General features: G+C 47.8%; 2 protein-coding genes across 2 annotated transcripts; one reads left to right on the top strand and one right to left on the bottom strand.

Annotated features, from left to right (window-relative positions):
* Nucleotides 1-6,890: 6,890 nt before the first annotated feature.
* Nucleotides 6,891-13,242, bottom strand: LOC125546833 (homeobox protein knotted-1-like 10). The gene is made up of 5 exons (XM_048710954.2): nucleotides 12,516-13,242; nucleotides 12,267-12,386; nucleotides 12,020-12,161; nucleotides 7,487-7,740; nucleotides 6,891-7,407 (listed from the first exon to the last, which is right to left on the bottom strand). The coding sequence occupies exons 1-5, from the start codon at nucleotides 12,720-12,722 to the stop codon at nucleotides 7,210-7,212; spliced, it is 921 nt and encodes a 306-aa protein (XP_048566911.2). The 5' UTR covers nucleotides 12,723-13,242; the 3' UTR covers nucleotides 6,891-7,209.
* Nucleotides 13,243-18,511: 5,269 nt separating this feature from the next.
* Nucleotides 18,512-20,031, top strand: LOC147990053 (uncharacterized). The gene is made up of 2 exons (XM_087521914.1): nucleotides 18,512-19,763; nucleotides 19,994-20,031. The coding sequence occupies exons 1-2, from the start codon at nucleotides 18,512-18,514 to the stop codon at nucleotides 20,029-20,031; spliced, it is 1,290 nt and encodes a 429-aa protein (XP_087378040.1).
* Nucleotides 20,032-20,235: the final 204 nt, after the last annotated feature.

Genomic DNA, 20,235 nt, shown 5'->3' with positions numbered 1-20,235 from the left:
GACATATTGTTGATCAGAAATGATACTGAATTTCTGGATAGCATAAAAGGATACTTGAATAAGAATTTTTCAATGAAAGACCTCGGTGAAGTTGCTTATATATTAGGCATCAAGATCTATAGAGATAGATCAAGACGCTTAATTGGACTTTCACAAAGCACATACCTTGATAAAGTTTTGAAGAAGTTCAAAATGGATCAAGCAAATAAAGGGTTCTTGCCTGTGTTACAAGGTGTGAAGTTGAGTCAGACTCAATTCCCGACCACTGCAGAAGATAGAGAGAAAATGAAAGGTGTTCCCTATGCTTCAGCCATAGGCTCTATCATGTATGCAGGTGACAAAGAGCTCGTCGTAAACGGTTACGTCGATGCAAGCTTTGACGCTGATCCGGATGACTCTAAGTCACAAACCGGATACATGTTTTTATTAAATGGTGGAGCTATCAGTTGGTGCAGTTTCAAGAAGAGCGTCGTGGCGGGATCTACGTGTGAAGCGGAATGCATAGCTACTTCGGAAGCAGCAAATGAAGGAGTCTGGATGAAGTAGTTCATATCCGATCTAGGTGTCATACCTAGTGCATTGGGTCCAATGAAAATCTTTTGTGACAATATTGGTGCAATTTCCTTGGTAAAGGAATCCAGATTTCACAAGAGAACTAAGCACATCAAGAGACGCTTCAATTCCATCCACGATCAAGTCAAGGAGGGAGACATAGAGATTTGCAAGATACATACGGATCTGAATGTTCCAGACCCATTGACTAAGCCTCTCTCATGAGCAAAACATGATCAGCACCAAGACTCCATGGGTGTTAGAATCATTACTGTGTAATCTAGATTATTGACTCTAGTGCAAGTGGGAGACTGAAGGAAATATGCCCTAGAGGAAATAATAAAGTTGTTATTTATATTTCCTTATATCATGATAAATGTTTATTATTCATGCTAGAATTGTATTAACCGGAAACTTAGTACATGTGTGAATACATAGACAAACAGAGTGTCACTAGTATGCCTCTACTTGACTAGCTCGTTGAATCAAAGATGGTTAAGTTTACTAGCCATAGACATGAGTTGTCATTTGATTAACGGGATCACATCATTAGAGAATGATGTGATTGACTTGACCCATTCCGTTAGCTTAGCACGATGATCATCTAGTTTGTTGCTATTGCTTTCTCCATAACTTATACATGTTCCTATGACTATGAGATCATGCAACTCCCGAATACCGGAGGAACACTTTGTGTGCTACCAAACGTCACAACGTAACTGGGTGATTATAAAGGTGCTCTAAAGGTGTCTCCGATGGTGTTTGTTGAGTTGGCATAGATCGAGATTAGGATTTGTCACTCCGATTGTCGGAGAGGTATCTCTAGGCCCTCTCGGTAATGCACATCAATATAAGTCTTGCAAGCAATGTGACTAATGAGTTAGTTGCGGGATGATGCATTACGGAACGAGTAAAGAGACTTGCCGGTAACTAGATTGAACTAGGTATTGAGATACCGACGATCGAATCTCGGGCAAGTAACATACCGATGACAAAGGGAACAACGTATATCATTATGTGGTTTGACCGATAAAGATCTTCATAGAATATGTGGGAGCCAATATGAACATCCAAGTTCCGCTATTGGTTATTGACCAGAGACATGTCTCGGTCATGTCTACATAGTTCTCGAACCCGTAGGGTCCGCACGCTTAACGTTCGGTGACGATCGGTATTATGAGTTTATGTGTTTTTATGAACCGAAGGTTGTTCGGAGTCCCAGATGTGATCACAGGCATGAAGAGGAGTCTCAAAATGGTCAAGACATAAAGATCGATATATTGGAAGCCTATGTTTGGACATCGGAAAGGTTCCAAGTGATTTCGGGCATATACCGAAGTACCGGGGGGTTACCGGAACCCCCCGGGGAGTATATGGGCCCTAATGGGCTTTAGGGGAGAGTGAGAGAGAGAGAGGCAGCCAGGGTAGGCCGCGCGCCCCCTCCCCCTCTGGTCTGAATTAGACTAGGAAGGGGGGGCGCCCCCCTTTCCTTCCTCCCTCTCTCCCCCTTCCTTCTCTCCTAGTCCAACTAGGGAAGGGGGGAATCCTACTCCCGGAGGGAGTAGGACTCCTCCAGGGCGCGCCATAGAGGGCCAGCCCTCCCCCCTCCTCCACTCCTTTATATACGGGGGAGGGGAGCACCCCATAGACACACAAGTTGATCATTGATCTCTTAGCCGTGTGCGGTGCCCCCCTCCACCATAATCCACCTCGGTAATATCGTACCGGTGCTTAGGTGAAGCCCTGTTCTGGTAGCATCATCATCACCGTCATCACGTTGTCGTGCTGACGAAGCTCTCCCTTGACACTCTGCTGGATCGTGAGTTCATGGGACGTCACCGAGCCGAACGTGTGCAGATCACGAAGGTGTCGTACTTTCGGTACTAGGATCGGTCGATCATGAAGACGTACGACTACATCAACCGCGTTGTCATAATGCTTCCACTTATGGTCTACGAGGGTACGTAAACAACACTCTCCCCTCTTGTTGCTATGCATCAACATGATCTTGTGTGTGCGTAGTAATTTTTTTGAAATTATTGTGTTCCCCAACAATATAACCAAACAACTCATAGATCAAAGTCATCAAACATAGGGAAATCATCTCAATAATAACACAAATATCTGAAATAAGGTGAACGACTAAACAAGTATCTATCTCGAGATGAGTATGGATAGAGTTATGAACCCTAATCTTAAAACTTGGAATTCATCTCCCTATGGTGATGATCGCGGTGAATGAAACGGAGATGGGTGGTAGAGACGGGGCGGATATCTGGGAGTTCTTCTCCTCTGGATCTCTTCTCTCTCTCTCTCTCTCTCTCTCTCTCTCTCTATATATATATATATATATATATATATATATATATATGTGTGTGTGTGTGTGTGTGTGTGTGTGTGTTCTAAATGTGGTTGCGGTGGCTCCTCTATGTATTTCATGTTGCCTCCTTCCCAGAAGTCGCATGTATAGACAAGGGGGTGGAGACGTCATGTGATACGATCGATGGTATGAGTGGGTGCGCTCGTACCATGTGACATCTTGCGATGTGGTGCATCTGACGCACTTTCGCCCAAAAGGGAAGTTTCTCCAAATGACTTCATTTCCTGGGATCTTGATTGGTTTCCCTCCAGAGATGTATATTCCCGCACATCAATAGAAAAAACAAGTTTTCTTCTTTCTTGAAGGGTTAGCATTAGAAAGATACAAGAATTATCGGGAACCTTTTGAAAATCACATCAAAACCCTCTTATAAAAATGAAAAAACTATCAAGCAACCAATGAAGTACTCCTCGAGTTGTACATGAATGTGATGCAGCTTGTTGTGGCCAGGAGATCCCTCCGGGATCTCTTAATCATGTTCCCCACCATCATAGCTGCAAAAAAAATTTTGATTATGGAGTCAAAGACTTGGACACCCTTCTTCGTCGAGAAAATGGACTTATTGTTTACTTGGTGTACGCAATCACACAACTCTTCGATGCGGCTGTCACGCTGGGTGGCAAACTCGTTCTTCTGACACTCGAATCCTCCTCGTCGTCAAAGAGGTGGCGGTGCACCGCCTCGAGTTGTTGACCCCTGGGAATTTGTTCATTGATGAGTGTCGTAGGTATGTCGAGGTTCGTGACTGTGTTGGTGCCATCCCTCGTCATGAATACCATGCACGCGGGGTCATAGCTGGTTGATCTCTCGCTATTGTCCAAGTCAAAGTTGAGAACAGGCAGCAGGGAGTCAATCATTCTCACGAGGCGAGAACTCTGACATGCGACGAACGAAAGGGATGATGCCGACCCGATCACATGGCTCGCTTCAAGCTCACGGTGTGCGGCTTTGCTAAAGTTCTCGTTGATAAATTACATATCTTAGGAGCAGTAGGCCTGGCCCTTGGCGAAGGGAGTGGAAATGATCTGGACCTCCGCCCTCTTAGAGGCAAAGCAGAGGGTGTAGGGAGAGATCTTGGCCAGATGTGAAGCCACCAACCTTGGTCGATAAGGCCATCCCGACCCACTCAAAGGATCCTCGTGTGCAACTCGTACCTGGGGCACCAAGTATCCGTGTTTTGTAACCGACAATGTCATCAAGCGACATTGTTGTTCAGAAAGGCGTGCAAGTGGTGAATCGACATGGTAAGGCATGAGAAAGGGAGTTTACCCAGGTACAGACCCTCCCGGAGGAGGTAAGGATCGACATGGTATGGCATGAGACTCCTCCCTTTCGTGGTTGTATTGCTCGAGTGCTCACCAACGATTGGAAAGATCTATTTCTTGGATTACACGCTCTTGGCCTGGCAGCGGAGAGAAGGAAGATGGTAATATATGGAAGCCCCAGCTCCAGGATGATCTATAATGTGATCCCCCTCCCCCCTCGATCCCCAAGATGATCCCTAGCTTGCCTTGTATATGTGGTCAAGATGGGCCCGAGATTCTAGCTCGGCACGTGGGCGAAGATAGGATGAGCCCACGCCTGGGCTGACCCGCTAGTGTTTAGAACCTCACGGGACTATTATTTGAAGCCATGAAGGCCTTCCCCAAATAAAAAGGCTTAATTTCCCTTTTGATGGGCTCAAAATCGGGGACTTCTATAGTTCAGGTTGGAATCTAGCTTGGTTGAAACCCAAGTTTAGCTCAGGAGCTCCTATTTGGCGCTTCACACGCCAGCTCGTATGCTAGCACTCGCACGTAGTCAGTGGGTCGCGGCCCAAGAAACAGTGTTCGCTCGTGCGCCTGACTCGCTCGCTCGCTCGCCTTGGCTCACTTTTTATTCATTTTTTCTATTGTTGCTCGGTTCATTAGTGAAAAAAGTTCCCAAATTTAACGAAAGTGCGAAAATTTTAATATATATTTACGAATCCAAAAAAATGTGTGCAGATTTGAAAAAATGTTCACGAATTCAAAAAAAATGCAAATTTACAAAATGTTCAAGTAATACAAGAAATATTCATAAATTTAAAAATCATCACAAATCCAAAAACATGTTTGCGGATTTGAAAAAAGGATTCCAAAATTGGAAAAAAATTATGAAATGCAAAAAAATGTTCATGAACTCACAAAAGTCCGTGCATTTGAAAAATTCATGAATTTAAAAATTAATGTTTTTTTGAAAAATCACATATTTAGAAAAATAATCGCAAATTTTAAAATTACTTGCAAAATCAAAGAATATTTATAAATTCAAAAAAACACAAATTTCTCACTATATTTTTTAAAAAATAAAAGAAGTAAAGAAAAAAGCGAACAAAATCGGATGAAAAAGAACAAAACCGAGTGAAAAAGTGGAAAAGAAGTAGAGATAAAATGGGGAAAACAAACAAAAACCGTCTGAAATCTGCAGGGAAGAAAAAACCAGGCCATAAGCTTCTGGAAGCTTCCCAGCCCTGGAGGAGCCTCCAAAGAGACGTGACGCTTAGGCCTTGTACAATGGGAGGTGATTAGAGAGGTGCTTATAAAAATAAATCGAGTTTTTCTGAAACACCGGTGCCTATTTCTACAGAAGAGACGCTTAATTAAGCGTCTACCATGTACAAATAAGTATCGGTGCTTAAAGAAAGCCTGGTTTATTTTTCTAAGCACCTTCCATTGTACAAGGCCTTAAGGCCCTTAGATGGCTACTACTAACTCTGTGCATTCTGTTTATGGCCGGCTACTTCATAAATAAAAAAACTCTGTGCATTCAGTTTATATGATTCGGGTTTATATGGTTTTTTGGTTTGTGTGGTATTGATACTTCGGTATGATATGAGATTAAAATATGGTTCTGTTTTGGTATAAGATGAATTATCTCGGTATAGTTTTGGTATATACTAGAATAACCAGTTGACGCGAATTTGAAAATAACATACTTTTCTATACAATCAATATATAATTATGTATAAATATATACTCCCTCCATTCCAAAATAGATGGCTCTGGAACGGAGAAAGTATATGCATGGATTCATGCTTTGATGGCTGGTCGTGCATGCAAATGTGCAATGCATACTTTGTGTTGTTTATGGACGTGGTTACCATATTTTTATAGAAAAATGACCATGTTATAAGAAAAATGGACGTGCTTAGCATGGAATCTGACTCATGTATAAGAAAAATGACTAATGTTAGAAGCTCTTTTGGAGCATTGATCTGCCCATTGACTTTTTCATGGGTCTGAGTGAGCAGATCACAATTCCTTTTAATCTTTTTATGCAGTACTATCACTGGTTAGTGCGTCTATACAAACGACGGTAGCAACTTTAGCGCCACCTCGCTTACTGACCTGTTGAAGAGTAGATGTAAGGTGTATATAAAATTGTGTCTGGTCATGTGCATGTTGGACAATGCAAGTGAGACAAGCTCACGTGACTGACTGCTTGTTTCCTTGTTCGCTCAAGAAATATAAATATCATTTTAATTCGATTACCCCTTACTCTGTATCGAAAACCAGAAACCATAAAATTGTTCGATTCGATTTATTTTCATTAGTATGATTTTTCAATGTGGTCTGGAAATGCACAAAGTAGTACTACTGTCACGCACCCATGCAGCACCGTCCTCGCCAACGCCTGCTTGGACTGGTAGGATCGTAGATGAAGTGGCCGGCTACTTCATCTACGAACGATCAATATGTGCGTTGTAATCTAATCATGTGATCATGTCTCTAATTATGATAGTGCATTGTACTCTGATCATGTGATCATGTCTCTAATTATGATAGTTGTGTCGTTCGGTTCATCTAGTATGCTAGAGCTATGCATGCTAATAACGTTTTAATCATGAATTAATTCACTAGAATTAATCATAAATTTGCCTAATTTTCCAACAAATTCCTGCTTCCTATCGAGAGGGATTTCACAGGGCAACCGCTGGGGATACAAACAATCAGATTAATTAATTAGCTATTGTGGTAGTAGCTTAAGAAAAGTTTTTACAGGTCACCTGAAATTTCGTTTGTACACCGTCACATTACAGCCAGCTGATTACAGCGCCCATACATATACACAATAATTTCGACAAAATGGTCATGGGGGCTATTCATCCATTTGATTAATAAATCTTTAGTATCTGATATCATTCATTCATTCATCATCCCTCCCTCCCTTGCTACTAATCACACAACCACCGTGTCTGTGTGCAATAGAGCCAGTAAGCTTTATGGCCGCCGGAAATGAGCAATCATCCATCCATCTCATGGCCCGATCGTGCCCGTGTCGAAGTAGAGCGTCGTGCCGGAAGAGGATCCCCCTCCTCCGGTGACGCCCTCCATGAGCGCGAACCGCATGTCCTCCGACGGCTTCCAGTGCCGCTTCCTCTGGTTGATGAACCAGTTGTTGATCTGCTTCGGGTCAAGCCCCGTCATCGCGGCGAGCCTCACTTTGTCCTCTTCCTGCAAACATCATAGTAGCCATCTATGAATGATGATCGGCGATCAAGGCTGATGATCGGCGATCGGAGATTTCACTTACCGTGGGGTAAGGCCAGCGGTAGTGTGTGTTCCACCAGTCCATGAGAGCAAGCCGAGCATCCTTGGGCAGCTTCCCTTTCTTCCTCTTCTTCAGGAACTCGGACCGGAGGCGGTTGAGGCAGCCGCTGTACTTCTTGAGGAGCATCTCCTTGAGCTCGTGGTCAGCCAGCCGGGAGCTGTGCTCTTGCATGCCGGCGTCGGACCCGTCGGCGTCCCCCGAGCACGGCTCGTCCTCCGACGACCCCACCATTTCATCTTGCATTATTGATACAATGGAAATCAGACACGGGTTAGACAGAGTAATGTGTTGTGTCAGGATCAGGTTGCATGGCTGTGCTACAGTATATAGGAGATCCAGGCTTGGACTCGAAAGAGGTACTACTTCAGAAGCAGAACAAGACAACATCAATAAGCAGATAATAATCAAACCCAAGTTGCTGTTGGACACTTGACAAACAACAATTTTGGAAGCTGCAGACAGAAGAACTTCTGAAAAATGTCTTAAGAATACACAATCCAAGGAAATTCAGAACAGAAAATTTCTCCATGAGGATGTGCTAAGTTCGATTGGTTAGTGACAAGTATTAGTCTGTATTATCTGAAGGTCAATATGTTCTGCAACACCCAATGCATCAAAGCAAATAAGATGAAAAGCATGCCACTTTATCTGTCGAACCCTATACGAATGAAGAACTGCTGGTGCCAAACTGACTAGTTTAGTTTGTGCTTCAGGAAACAGAGACTATTTAAGCACTTTTTCGGCGTGACTGGAGTTTTCATGGAGCCATCCATACAGCTGCTGTCTCGTTAGGAAACACTCCCAGTACTGCAATCAAGTTCTATGTAAGCAAATGGCTCTTTTGTACTGTGAGTTGAGTTTCATTAGTACAATTTGTACCTTCTGAAACAAGACATCAGAAAAAAAAACTCTTCAATCTTTCTAGCTATGGATGCAACTATATACTCCCTCCGTCCGGAAATAGTTGTCCAAGCAATGGTTGCATCTAGATTTATTTTAGTTATAGATACATCCATTTTATCCATTTCTAGGACAAGTATTTCCGGATGGAGGGAGTATATTTAGGGACGGAGTTTGTAGTACATGTTGGATCTTCAGCTAAGACCTCAAGACTTTGCATAGTCAGAAAGAAAAGAAGCATTTTCGCACTATATAGGCTTACTTGTGTCATAATAAAAGGTCTAGCGAGGACACAAAAATGGAACAGTTAAGCTAGGTGACATAACCTATATGGTTATATGTAATTTGTAATTCCAACAGCTATATGTTTTGAGCTGTAATAAATAGATGTTTACTACTTATTCTCCTTTTTTTTCCTACTTGCTTGGTGTAACGAACTTTGTTGGATAAAAAAATGTTTTGAATTGGCAGGTCATGTAATAAATAAGAATAGTTGAATGCAAATAATCTAGCTACACAATATTAATATGTACTCCCTCCGTTCCAAATTATAAGGTGTTTTGGGTACTTCAATATAGAGTACATACGGACTGAAATGAGTGAACAAACACATTAAAACGCGTCTATACACATCTGGTTAGAAAAAAAAGTTAGAACATCTTATATTTTGGAATGGAAGGAGTACCTTTTAGCAATTGAGTTGTGCATATTTCAAAATTCTAACAATAGGGCATTTCCTGTGAAGTGCATATTGGAGGCTTAAAATTTGTGTTAAAATACTGTCAGAAATAAATCTATATTGTGCAGTGCAATGTGTAACTTTTCAAGTGACGACACACCTAGCTGATCATGCTAACATCCTTTCCCACATCGCCATGACATCTGAGGTTTGCCACATGAGGAGATTTTGCAAGCTTTGTTTCACCAGGTTCTAGACCAATGAGCACCTTGTGCGCCTTTTGCACGTGAATGCCTATTAACCCGTGGAGTTTGGGGAATCGTATCAACTTGGCTATCTATCCCCCAAGGGCCGACTCATGACTTCTCTTTGGAGGATTGGTGGAACAAGAGTACTCTTAACCGTGATAAAGCCTTCTGCAGCCGCTTGACCGAAGTGATGATTAATGAGACCTCCCTTACCATGCTCGACATAGCTTATCTTGCCGATGAGAACATTAACCAAAGTCGGTTGACTCTCAAGCCGGAAATGTAGCTTACGTCTTTTATCTCTTCCATTTTCTTGCCATCATGCAAAAAATTCTTGTACTCCTTTTTGATATTTTCCTACCTTAATAGAATGGGTAGAGAGGCTGCCTTTACCGTCAAAGAAAATCAGAATGACAGAATTGATGGAAGGGACACACTACAAGATGACAGACTCATTTAACAAAGTCAAAATATATGGAGACTAGAATCATAATTTGAATCTTATGTGAGGTGCACAAATTAGGCATAAACAATTGCTGCTCGAAATGCTGTCCATCTCTATCTTACAGATAGATCATCTAATTGGCTGTGTGCATCACGATGATGCACAGGCCAAGGTTATCCCCTTTTCAAAAAATATAGATAGATTATCTGAACCTCACTTTGCAGAATAATCATGGAAAACACAGGTATAAATAAAATTAGAATAGACGCACTAGTACCTTTGTTCAGTCCAAGCAAACTGAGCAAACCTATGGATTCTTAAGGAATATTATGTAAGCACTTGCCATAATGGTTTGACCTATCGTGAATATAGTCTGTTATTTAGTGATAATTCATGCGTGTGACCTAACTAGACCGAAAACCAAATACTTAGCATTTCTACTTAGAATTGTTGATCTAGTTGCACATGGTATCATTAACTCAGTCTTAGCATAGCTATGATGGATAGTCACATAAAGCTCCAACCAAATACTTAAGGTCAACATGCATTTTCCTTTATACAAAAAAAATCTAAATTCTCAATGATTTGCAACCTTAACTAGGTAAACATGCTACGCATGACCAAGCTCAACATGTACGGAGTTAGTGATTTAACATGCACATATACCAACTTCCCACTGTTCCGGTAAAATATCTCATTAATGAGAGAATGATAAGTGGTAAAATTGATAGGAAACTCGGAAATTAACTAGGCATGTAAAGATCATGTTTCATGCTCCTTTGTAGTACCGTACATTTCCACTTGCCACTTGGCATTGTACGAAATACACTAGAAGGTAGGAAAAACAAAACAGCAACTGTTTTGGCCACAAGAACTACTGTTACATAGGTGGTATATGCAACACCAATCACATGTTTACTATGTCCCAGCCATCACAGTGACAAAATGTCCTTTTGACTTTATTAAACATATGAAGTTCCCAAAACCTTGTGTGTTTTCACCACTCCAAAATCAGCTGTTCGTGATAGAAAGATAAGTAATTCCTGAAAACCCCTTTTATTCTTGCCAATATTACAAGACAAAGCTACACTTTTGAGAGCACGTATTTCACATAACTATGATATCTACAAATGCACGCATTCTGAGTTTCTGAAATAACTTGCACCATGGTTATTTGCAGAATATCAATTCTAATAAGCTGCCATGCACGCGTTGGATGTGAGTGGGCCTAATTTATCAGCACCACCGCAAACATGAAAACCTTAGGTTTGTCATATGTTATGTAAAAAAAAGTGTATGTCTATGCATGCTTAAAAATGGCTTAAGAAACAATTGCTCCAAGCAGAAACAGCTCGATATAGCCTTGTTAATCTTCAATCACTCAAGTTCTTAAACAAGAGATGGACCTAAAATCCTACTCCTATCGAAACTGCAACTACAAGATACTTATGTAGTAACAGTGTAACACGCATCCGACAAAATCTCATTTGAAGATAATTCGTTAGAAAAATGTATCAAACTACAAAAACTAAAAACAAACAACACTTACTTAAATTAACAAATTCAACCAAGACATCATACCTAGCATGACGAAATAAAAATGCGTTTGCGGGAAATGAGCTAGCCACAGCAAAATTAATCTTCACTTGCCCCCACAGCAACAAGAAGAAGAAAAGCTCCACCATTGGGCACCAGTGATTAACCAGCATGCAAGAGCAAGATTCTTTTCTTTTTCCAAAGCCATCCCATCCCAGCTCTCTCTCAAGTTCCGTCACCGGCCCGACCTGCAAAGTCTACATATAGCAGGCTAGTAGCTACTCCTGCCTCACTAGCCTCTAGAGAGAGAGAGAGAGAGAGAGAGAGAGAGAGAGAGAGAAGGATCTGGAGAGAGATATAGAGAGAGAAGCATGCATAGGTAGGCTGGAGCTGCAAGGACGATGGAACCTTGGACAAAACCCTACACGAGCACCACCAAAGCTTTACTCTTCCGGCCCCGTAGCCTGACACACCTGCGCCCCATTTGCATGGACACGATTTGACCTATCAAGAACGCACATACGCACGCACGCACGCACGCATTCATCATCAAAGCCACATTCACACACAAAGCATCAAACACTTTCGCACACATGACACAACGCAACAATGGCGAACGAATCCAAGGCCGCAGAGGGACGCGGCATGCCGGAGAAAATCAAGGCGCGAGATGCAAAATGCATGGATGCATGTAAATTATAGTATACCGGAGTGCGGCGAGGTGGCGGTGGCGCCGCCGCCGCAGAGATTAGTGAGCTGCGAGCGGATGGTGGTGAGGAAGGAGGCGGCCTCGTCCAACGGCCGGGACAGCTCCTCCTTGTACCGCGACAGCAGCCGGCAGTAGGCCTCCTGCATGCGCGCGCGAGCCGCGTTGTCATCTCCACATGTAATAACAAGCAAGAGCTAGCGCGCCAGGATTAGTGGAGCGAGCTGCCTTGAACTGGTTGTACCTACCATGAACTCGTCGAGCTCGGGGTCGAGGCCAATCTCCCCGGCGGCTGCGGCGCCTCCGCTGCGCCTCTCCGGCTGGCCGATCTCCTCCAGCAGCGCGGCCACCTCCGGCGGTGCGCCCACCTGACAAATCAAGAATCAACGTGGCAATTAATTTCTGACGATGAGCTGCGCTGAGCGAGCTAGCTAGCTCTAGCTACTACTAGCGGGCTACAGCATGCAAAATGGAGCTGGAGCTGAACACGGACGGACCTTGCGGCATTCGATGTACGCGGAGAGGAGGGAGGGGTAGCGGGGGTGCCCGGCGATCTGCGCCTTCATCAGCTCCGTCAGATCCGCAGGCGGCGGAGGCGGCGGAGGAGAGCTGGCCCCGCCGGCGACCCCCGACGCCTCGCTGCAGGCCGCGCCGCCCTCGCCGCCGCGCGAGATCCCCGGGTGGATGCTGTACAGATCCTCCATCGATCTCCTTCCCCCGCGCTCGCCGCTAGCTGCGGCTCACTGCTCACCTACTACTCAGCACAGCGCAGCTACCTCCGCACCCATCGCATCTCCATGTACACGGACACCAGAGCAGATCAAGAAGCGCTCAGTTGGTTACTACCACTAGCAGCAGCAGTAGTAGTAGCAGCAGCAGCAGCAGCTGGATTCTGGAGGAAGAAGAGGGGTGGTCCTTTGCGCGATTCTTGGGGTACGGTATACCTTCCAGGAAGAAGGAGAGGAGGAAGAAGATGAAGAAAAAGGCAAGGAAGGGAGCTTGATTACGGGGAAATCAGCAACCGTCTGCACTGCAGCCCGTGCTGCTTCCGATGCTGCTGCTGGTGCAGAGGAGCAGGGCGGTTGTGATCTCGGCGGTAGCAGCGGGAGACATGGGGGGTGGGCACTGGGCAGGCTTCGGCTTTGGGAGGATGGAGGAGTCAGAGAGATGGAAGCTGCGAGATTGGGAAAAGGGAAGGACGAGCTGCTGCTTGGAGCAATCCTTGGTAAAGTTTTATCGTTAGGTGTTTTCTTTTTCTCTTTTCCGTGAAAAAATAATATGTGCGGGTGTTTTGAGAGTTGAGAGTTGAGGCTTTTTTTTCTTTTTGAAAAAATAGACTTTTCTTGATGATGAGAGAGAGAGAAGGGTAGGGGCATAGGCTCATAGGGCAATCGTTGAGTAGTAGTCAGTTTGCATGGGGGTCCTTGTTGGAGGCTGAACTCTTAGGGATACCCTTGCTAGGACTTGTGTAATTTTCCAATTTTGACCTCTTAGGTGTGTTATTTTCCTTTTGGCAAGTATAACATCTCCCACTTTCGAAAGTAAAATTGTGCACGCGACATGTGTCAATTGTCGTGTCTCTACTCCATGGAGCATACTTACTATTGTATCAATATATCGACTAGAGAGGAGATGAATGAGAGGTTTCAATGTACTTTTTAAAAGGACCAAATTCTCTAAAAAAGACAAACTAAACAGAAATAACACATAGCAATGTGAAGAAATACTGAAAAAATAGTGAATCTACTCACCATAGGAGTAAACTAACATGCAATCAGAACTTCTAAACCCAAAAGAGAGAGAGGGAGAGGGGGAGGGGGAGAGAGGTGCAATTCAAAAAAAACAAAGAGAGATGCGCTAGAAAGCATGATAACTGGTCTGGTTATCGTCCTATAAGCATTGGGTCAATCCATTTCCGGGTTTTATCATGGTCAAGGTTTTGGCACTTTGGTGCATAGTGCTTAGGGCATCTCCAGCTGCGCCCTTAGGAAGGCTTCCCCAAGCGATTTTTTCACGCCAGCGCCAAAAAAATGTTCCAGTCGCGTCCCCAGGAGTCCGATTTTCGCCGGCCTGGACCGAAAACAGCGCCGGCGGACCCAGGCCGAACCCGGCGCGCTGGGGGCGCCCGGGGGCGCCGGGGCGAACTGTTTTGGCGCGAAACAGCCGCGTGCCCGCCACGTCAGCGACACGGCGCCTCGTCTTCCCCCAATGGCCTCGGTTCCCGCGGGGAATCAATGCCAAGGCTGGCACCGGTCAGCCTTGCCATTGATTCCTCACAGGCGGCGCGCCGACGCCTTCCCTCCCTGGCACGCGTACACACGGGTGCGGCGCGGCTATATAGCCGGTGGCCTGCACTCGCCTGTGCCCACACCAGCCCCGCCCCTCGCCGCCGCCCAGCTCCTCCCTCTCCCTACCTCTCCCGAGCGCCGCCGCCCAGCCCCTCCCTCTATCTCTCTACCTCTCCCGAGCCCGTCGCCATGGCGGAACGCTTCCCCGGAGACGAGGCAGCGGCCAACGGCTTCGGCCGCCGTTCGCTCCGCGAACAGGAGTCCTGGCTCCTGTTCCAGGCGAACATCCCGGCGCCGTCGGACATGCGCGCCGGGCCGACGGGGTGGAGGCTTAGCGCCGGGGGAGTGCCCATTCCCCCGTTGCCCGAGGCCGTGGCGAAGCCGAAGTACTTCGCCGAGGAAGTCGAGGTCGTGCGCGCCTCCCTCACCGACGCCCAACTCTCCCTCCCCCAGTACGCCGCCGACAACCACGCGGCTTGGGCGGCGTATTTCGAGCGCCGCCAGCAGCAGCGCTTGGCGTCCATCAACGGCGCGCCGGGGGTTGGCGGCCGGCAGAACAGCGAGGGGCGCCACCTGTGGTGGGGCGTCCCCGGCCGCACACTCGAGGGCGTGCTGACGTACCTCGAGGGCGGCAACGACCCGCCGTTGGCGTACCCGGCGAGGGCGGCCGCCCCGGCGCAGCACCGACGCGCCGGGCCATGGGCGCCAAGGAGGTTCGGGTCCTCCTCCTCTTCTTCCTCCTCCCGATCTTCATCGCACTCCTCCGGCACTCCGGCCCTGCTCGGCGTCAAGGCCGAGCCCGCGGCGGAGACGCCGCTCGGCCGGCGCACTCGCAGCGCCGGCATCGTCATCAACGAGGGCGGCCGGCGCGCCTACTCGTTGGCTCCTCCTCCGCGCTTCGTCAAGCCAAAGACGGAGCCGGGGCTCGCGCCGGTGAAGACGGAGCCGGGGCTCGCGCCAGTGAAGAAGGAGCCGGCCGCGCGGGTGACGACGGAGCTCGACGACGACGACGCGGCCCTGGAATGGGCGCGCAGGGACTCCATAGCGATGGAGAAGGAGCGCCTGGAGAAGGCGAAGGAGCGCCAGTGCACCGCCCTGCTTCGCTTCGCGGAGCGTCGACGCGGCCGCGACGAAGGCGGAGTCGTCGTCATCTGCGACAGCGACAACGACGACGACGATGCGCCGCCACCAGTCCGCCATGGCGACGCTGGGCAGGGGTCCAGCAGGGGCGCCCGCGTCAAGGAGGAGAAGGCCGACGACGACGATGGCGGCGACGGCGGCGACTTCAGCCAGTTTTTCCTTTAGATTAGTTTATGTATATGTGCTATGTAATGAAAATCCGCGAACTTCGTCGAAATGTGCCGAATTTATCGTGTTTGGCCGAATTTTATCGTGTTTAAGCCGAACTTCGCCGAACTTCTTTTATTTTAAAACGTGCCTGGGGGCGGCCCTGGGGCCGGCGGCTGGGGACCAACTCGCCCCCAGGCCCAATTTTTACGCCGGCTCACCCCCAGGCGACGATTTTAGGCGCCCCCTGAAGGGCCAACGGCTGGAGATGCCTTTAGGGGTGTGTTTTGTTTCTATGCTGTACTGGTCGGCTTTGTCAGTATGTCTATATTTGGCGGTGCTTGCGGCCTAGTTTAGCTAGGAAGCTTTCCCGTGTTAGTGTTTTCTCCCAATTGTCCTTTCATTTTCACTAACTTTGGGTTCTTGGTCTATTTTCCTTTATAAATTGGTCTATTAATTTCGTAGTTGAATTTCTTTGGTTGTTTCTTTAGCTATAATAAAAACTAATGCTTGTTTTAGAGAACAGGCAACCCAGCTTCAAAGTAATGAAGCCAATGTTGTTGATTACACATGTAAAAGGCTTGAAAACAACCCGCAAGATTACGGGTGGAGCACGCTCGAGACTAGACAAGCTAGGATCGCAAACGCCACCACTTAAAAACTTGATTGAGCCGCTAGTGAATTCATTGCACAAATGAAGCAAAAAGAACAAAATAGGTCGAGGAAGAACCAAAACGAATTGGACAATAAGATCATTTCTGCATGGAGGAAACGCTAGTTCTGTCACAACCTTGTCTTCAAATGCTTGAAGAGGGAATCAGTATCCACTCACCCTTATCATGCCATTGCACATGGAGGCCATTCATCATCCTGAATACAAATGGAGGATTGCAAGAAAACATACCACCTTGCCTCCACCACTATCGTCGCTCAACGCGAGAAACTCATCATCGTATCCACACTCCTCCCAACTCACAGCATGTCCCCAGCCCCCACCCTACCCCTAGACGACGCATCCAAGGAGGACCACGATGATGGAGTGTTGTCGTTGCCCGTTCAACACAGGCTAGGTTTTCAACCGGGAAATAGAAGGAGGGGAATCTTAATTAACAAGCCCTTAAGAGGGAGACCGGCTCAGGAGCGCCATCGTCGTCAAGGTCGATGTGAAGTCTAGGAGCTTCCCCAATTCCAGGGTTCCCGCTAACCCACCCTCCAAGCCTTCGAGATCTGGCGGCACATAGCGTAACAGATCCAGATCGGTGTAGGGAGAGGGCAACCGAGAGGAAGAGGATGCGGGGAATTAGATCTGGTGCAACCGTGAGAGGAACCCACGACAATGATGAACATCTGCCGCCATTATGTCGCCCACGTGGACGGTAGGGATGACCAACACCCGCAGCGCCACCCATCGAAAAAGATCGACATTGCGTTCACACTTAGGGGCATCGCCCGCTTTCGGAACGCCCTATGGTAGAGTAAGGCAGAGAGCCTCGCCGTTCCCTTGACTGAAATTCGCGCGGGTGAGCGATGAGTTCCTTAGGAGGAAGCGGAATTGAGAAAAGAGGAGGAGACTTAGGCGTCTAGGGTTTGGTTTTTTGTGATGGAATCAACCCATCAGGTTCAAGTCCCAGACTCGGCACTGGTTCAGATGATGTGACGGCTCAGTCTCTTTGAAGATGATCGTAAAGATATGGTATATATGCATGCGTTTATAGGAATGAGCTATGCGCGTATGCATTGTGTTTGGAGAAAGGATCAGCCAAGGTCAATTCTATAGCTTGTGCGTCCGCGATGGTGCGCCTTTTGTGATTTCTTTTGTACTATAGTCGTATAAATAGAGGAAAACATGGTGGGCAGACATGCAAATCGCCAACGAGGAGAGGAGGGGGGAGCACAGTCAGTGAACTGTGTTGAGCAGCGTCGCTGGTTTCTTCCCCGGAACAGCACGCAAAACAGTTCATCCCCTTCCGCTCACCCATCCGCCTGCTCCCACACTCAACTTGGCTGACACCATGGCCCAGCTTATCACCCACACGGGCACGGCGAGATGGGTCCGGCGAGCTCGCACGTGGGGAGGTGCGCCGGAGGTGGGCCCTGCCACGGTCCCTGACCCGACGAAGCGTGAACCAAGTACGTGTAGGCCCCGCGCGTCAGACAGGTCGACAGCGGAAAAGGAGGGGGCAGGGGGGACGCCCGTAATTACAGCCGTCACTTCGTCAGCAGTACATGGGACGTGACGTCGGGACACGTGTCCCAACGCCATTGGCTCTGGCCGTTTTGCCAGCCTGTTTTACGCGTGAAGCTTTCACATTTCTTTGCAAGAATTTTACACTCCCGTTACAGGTTTCTCTATCTCGACAGAATTTCGGCTCGTGTTACGCATCCACCGGAGCTCCATTAAAAATTCCCCGTAAAAGTAGTCTTACGCGATGTCGGTAAAATTTAGGAAAAGTTGTGAGGTGAGGTGTTTTCTCAGTTCTCTTAAAAACTTTATTGAAAGCAGCCAATGTTGTGGCGCAACGACGACGACGAACTCCGGCGGCGGCTGGCGGGTGGTGAGGCAGCGGTGGGGGGCAGCGGCGGCACGATTATGTCTATTAGTTGACGTGACACTTTTATGAAAAGTACCATCTTTCCGTAGACGGAGGGGGAGTTTTGAAGAACGTGTTGAAGAGTCCTAGTCCGGCTGCTATAGCTAGAGTTTCTAATATAGATCACGTCGGTTTGTATCCGACCTAAACTTGTAACTCAAGTTGATTGCCCTATACTTGTGTATATATATATATATGACATAATGAAGAGAGGAGGCGTGCAAGATAGCAGCCCCAATTCATATCAGACTTTACATGGTATCGAGCAGATCGATCCTCTCTCTCTAAACACCAACGCCCAACACCACCTCTTTCTTCCCCACCACCATGAACGCCGACGAGTTGCAGAAGCTCGAAGAGGAGCTCAAGAACCGCGAGTCCATCATCAGGACGCGCGAAGAAGAACTCAAGCGCCTTGCCGCGGAGCAAGGCAAGGCTGCCGTCGCACCCTCTCCTGCCACCATCCATGCACCCTCCTCCTACGTTGCTTCAATCAAAACCTATGTGCCCATCACCCTCGATCTTCAGGACTCTAACTACTCCAAGTGGCGTGAGCTTTTTCTCGTAGCTCTTGGACGCTATGGCCTCTCCAGCCACATCATCGGCGACGCCGCCGCCACCCCCTCCGACACATCGCCCACCTCCGATTGGGGACGTGATGACTATACGGTGCTCTCCTGGATTTACGGCTCGATTTCCATTGAGCTGTTCGGCATCATCATGGCTCCGGGCTCCACGGCGCGGCAGGTATGGGACTCCATCGCCAACCTCTTCCACGACAACAAGAAAAGCCGCGCCCTCGCCCTCGACGCCGAGTTCCGCAACACACCGCAAGGAGACATGTCCATCCATGACTACAGCGCGAAGCTCAAGTCTCTCTCCGACGCTCTCGGCGATGTCGGCATAACCATCTCTGATGAGACGCTCGTCCTAACGGTGCTCCGCGGCCTCAACGAGCAATTCAGCCACCTGCGGTCCTTCCTTCCGTTTCAGGTGCCGTTTCCATCTTTCCTCCAGACGCGCTCGGCCCTCGTTCTTGAAGAAGCACAGAAGAAGACGGATGCAAAGAACGCTGCTGCTACTGCGCTCTGGGCCAGCGGCAACAGTATATTGCCAAGCGCGGGCGGCGAACGCGCTCCATTGTCCGGGGGCGGACACAGCTACGGTGCTCAGCGTCCTGTCGGTCCCTCTTCCAGCTCGTCCAACAGCGGCGGCCGCGGCACCTTCAGCAACAATCGCAGCCGCGGCCGCGGCGGCCGAGGACGGGGCCGCTCCGAGCCCTGGATGTACAATCCTTGGACTGGCCTTCCAACGCGTGCACAGCTTTATCAACACCCTGCTCTAGCGCCGTGGCAATCACAGCCATGGCGTGCTCCTGGCGTCCTTGGTCCACGACCTGCGGCTGCTTCCCCGCAGGCGTACGCAGCATACGGCCCAGCTCCGACAACTCCCACCTACAACGGGCATCAGCAACAACTCGACCCAGCACTTCTGAACGCACTCAACAACATGCATCTTCCCGGAAACCAGGAGTGGTACATGGACACAGGAGCTTCCTCCCACATGGCATCTAATCACGGTACTATCTCCTCTCTAAAGCCTTCCACTCAAACTGTCACAGTAGGTAATGGACAAACCGTTCCCGCTACTCATGTTGGTCAATCTACACTTCCATCTTCAGCCCAATCCCTCTCTCTTCGTAATATTCTTGTCGTTCCTCACATTATTAAAAATCTTATCTCTGTTCGCCAACTCACTACTGACAATTTTTGTTCCGTTGAATTTGATCCTTTCGGATTCTCGGTGAAGGCGTTTCCTTCCAGGGCCGTGATCCTTCGCTGCAATAGTCCCGGGCCCCTGTATCCCGTCTGCCGTCCCCGACAAGATGAAGCTCTCATCACAACCACTTCGTCATCACTCTGGCATCGCCGCCTCGGCCATCCTGGTCGTCACACCATGTCACGTCTTCAACACTCCAAGTGTATTTCATACAATAAAGATGGGCCGCCACTCTGTCATGCTTGTCAGTTAGGAAAACATGTTAGGCTTCC

Source organism: Triticum urartu, chromosome 1A, assembly GCF_056163025.1.
Source record: "Triticum urartu cultivar PI428250 chromosome 1A, HENAU_Tu73, whole genome shotgun sequence".
Classification (NCBI taxonomy): domain Eukaryota; kingdom Viridiplantae; phylum Streptophyta; class Magnoliopsida; order Poales; family Poaceae; genus Triticum; species Triticum urartu.
The sequence above is the reverse complement of the archived record's forward strand: the minus strand, read 5'-3'. Positions and strand labels throughout refer to the sequence as shown.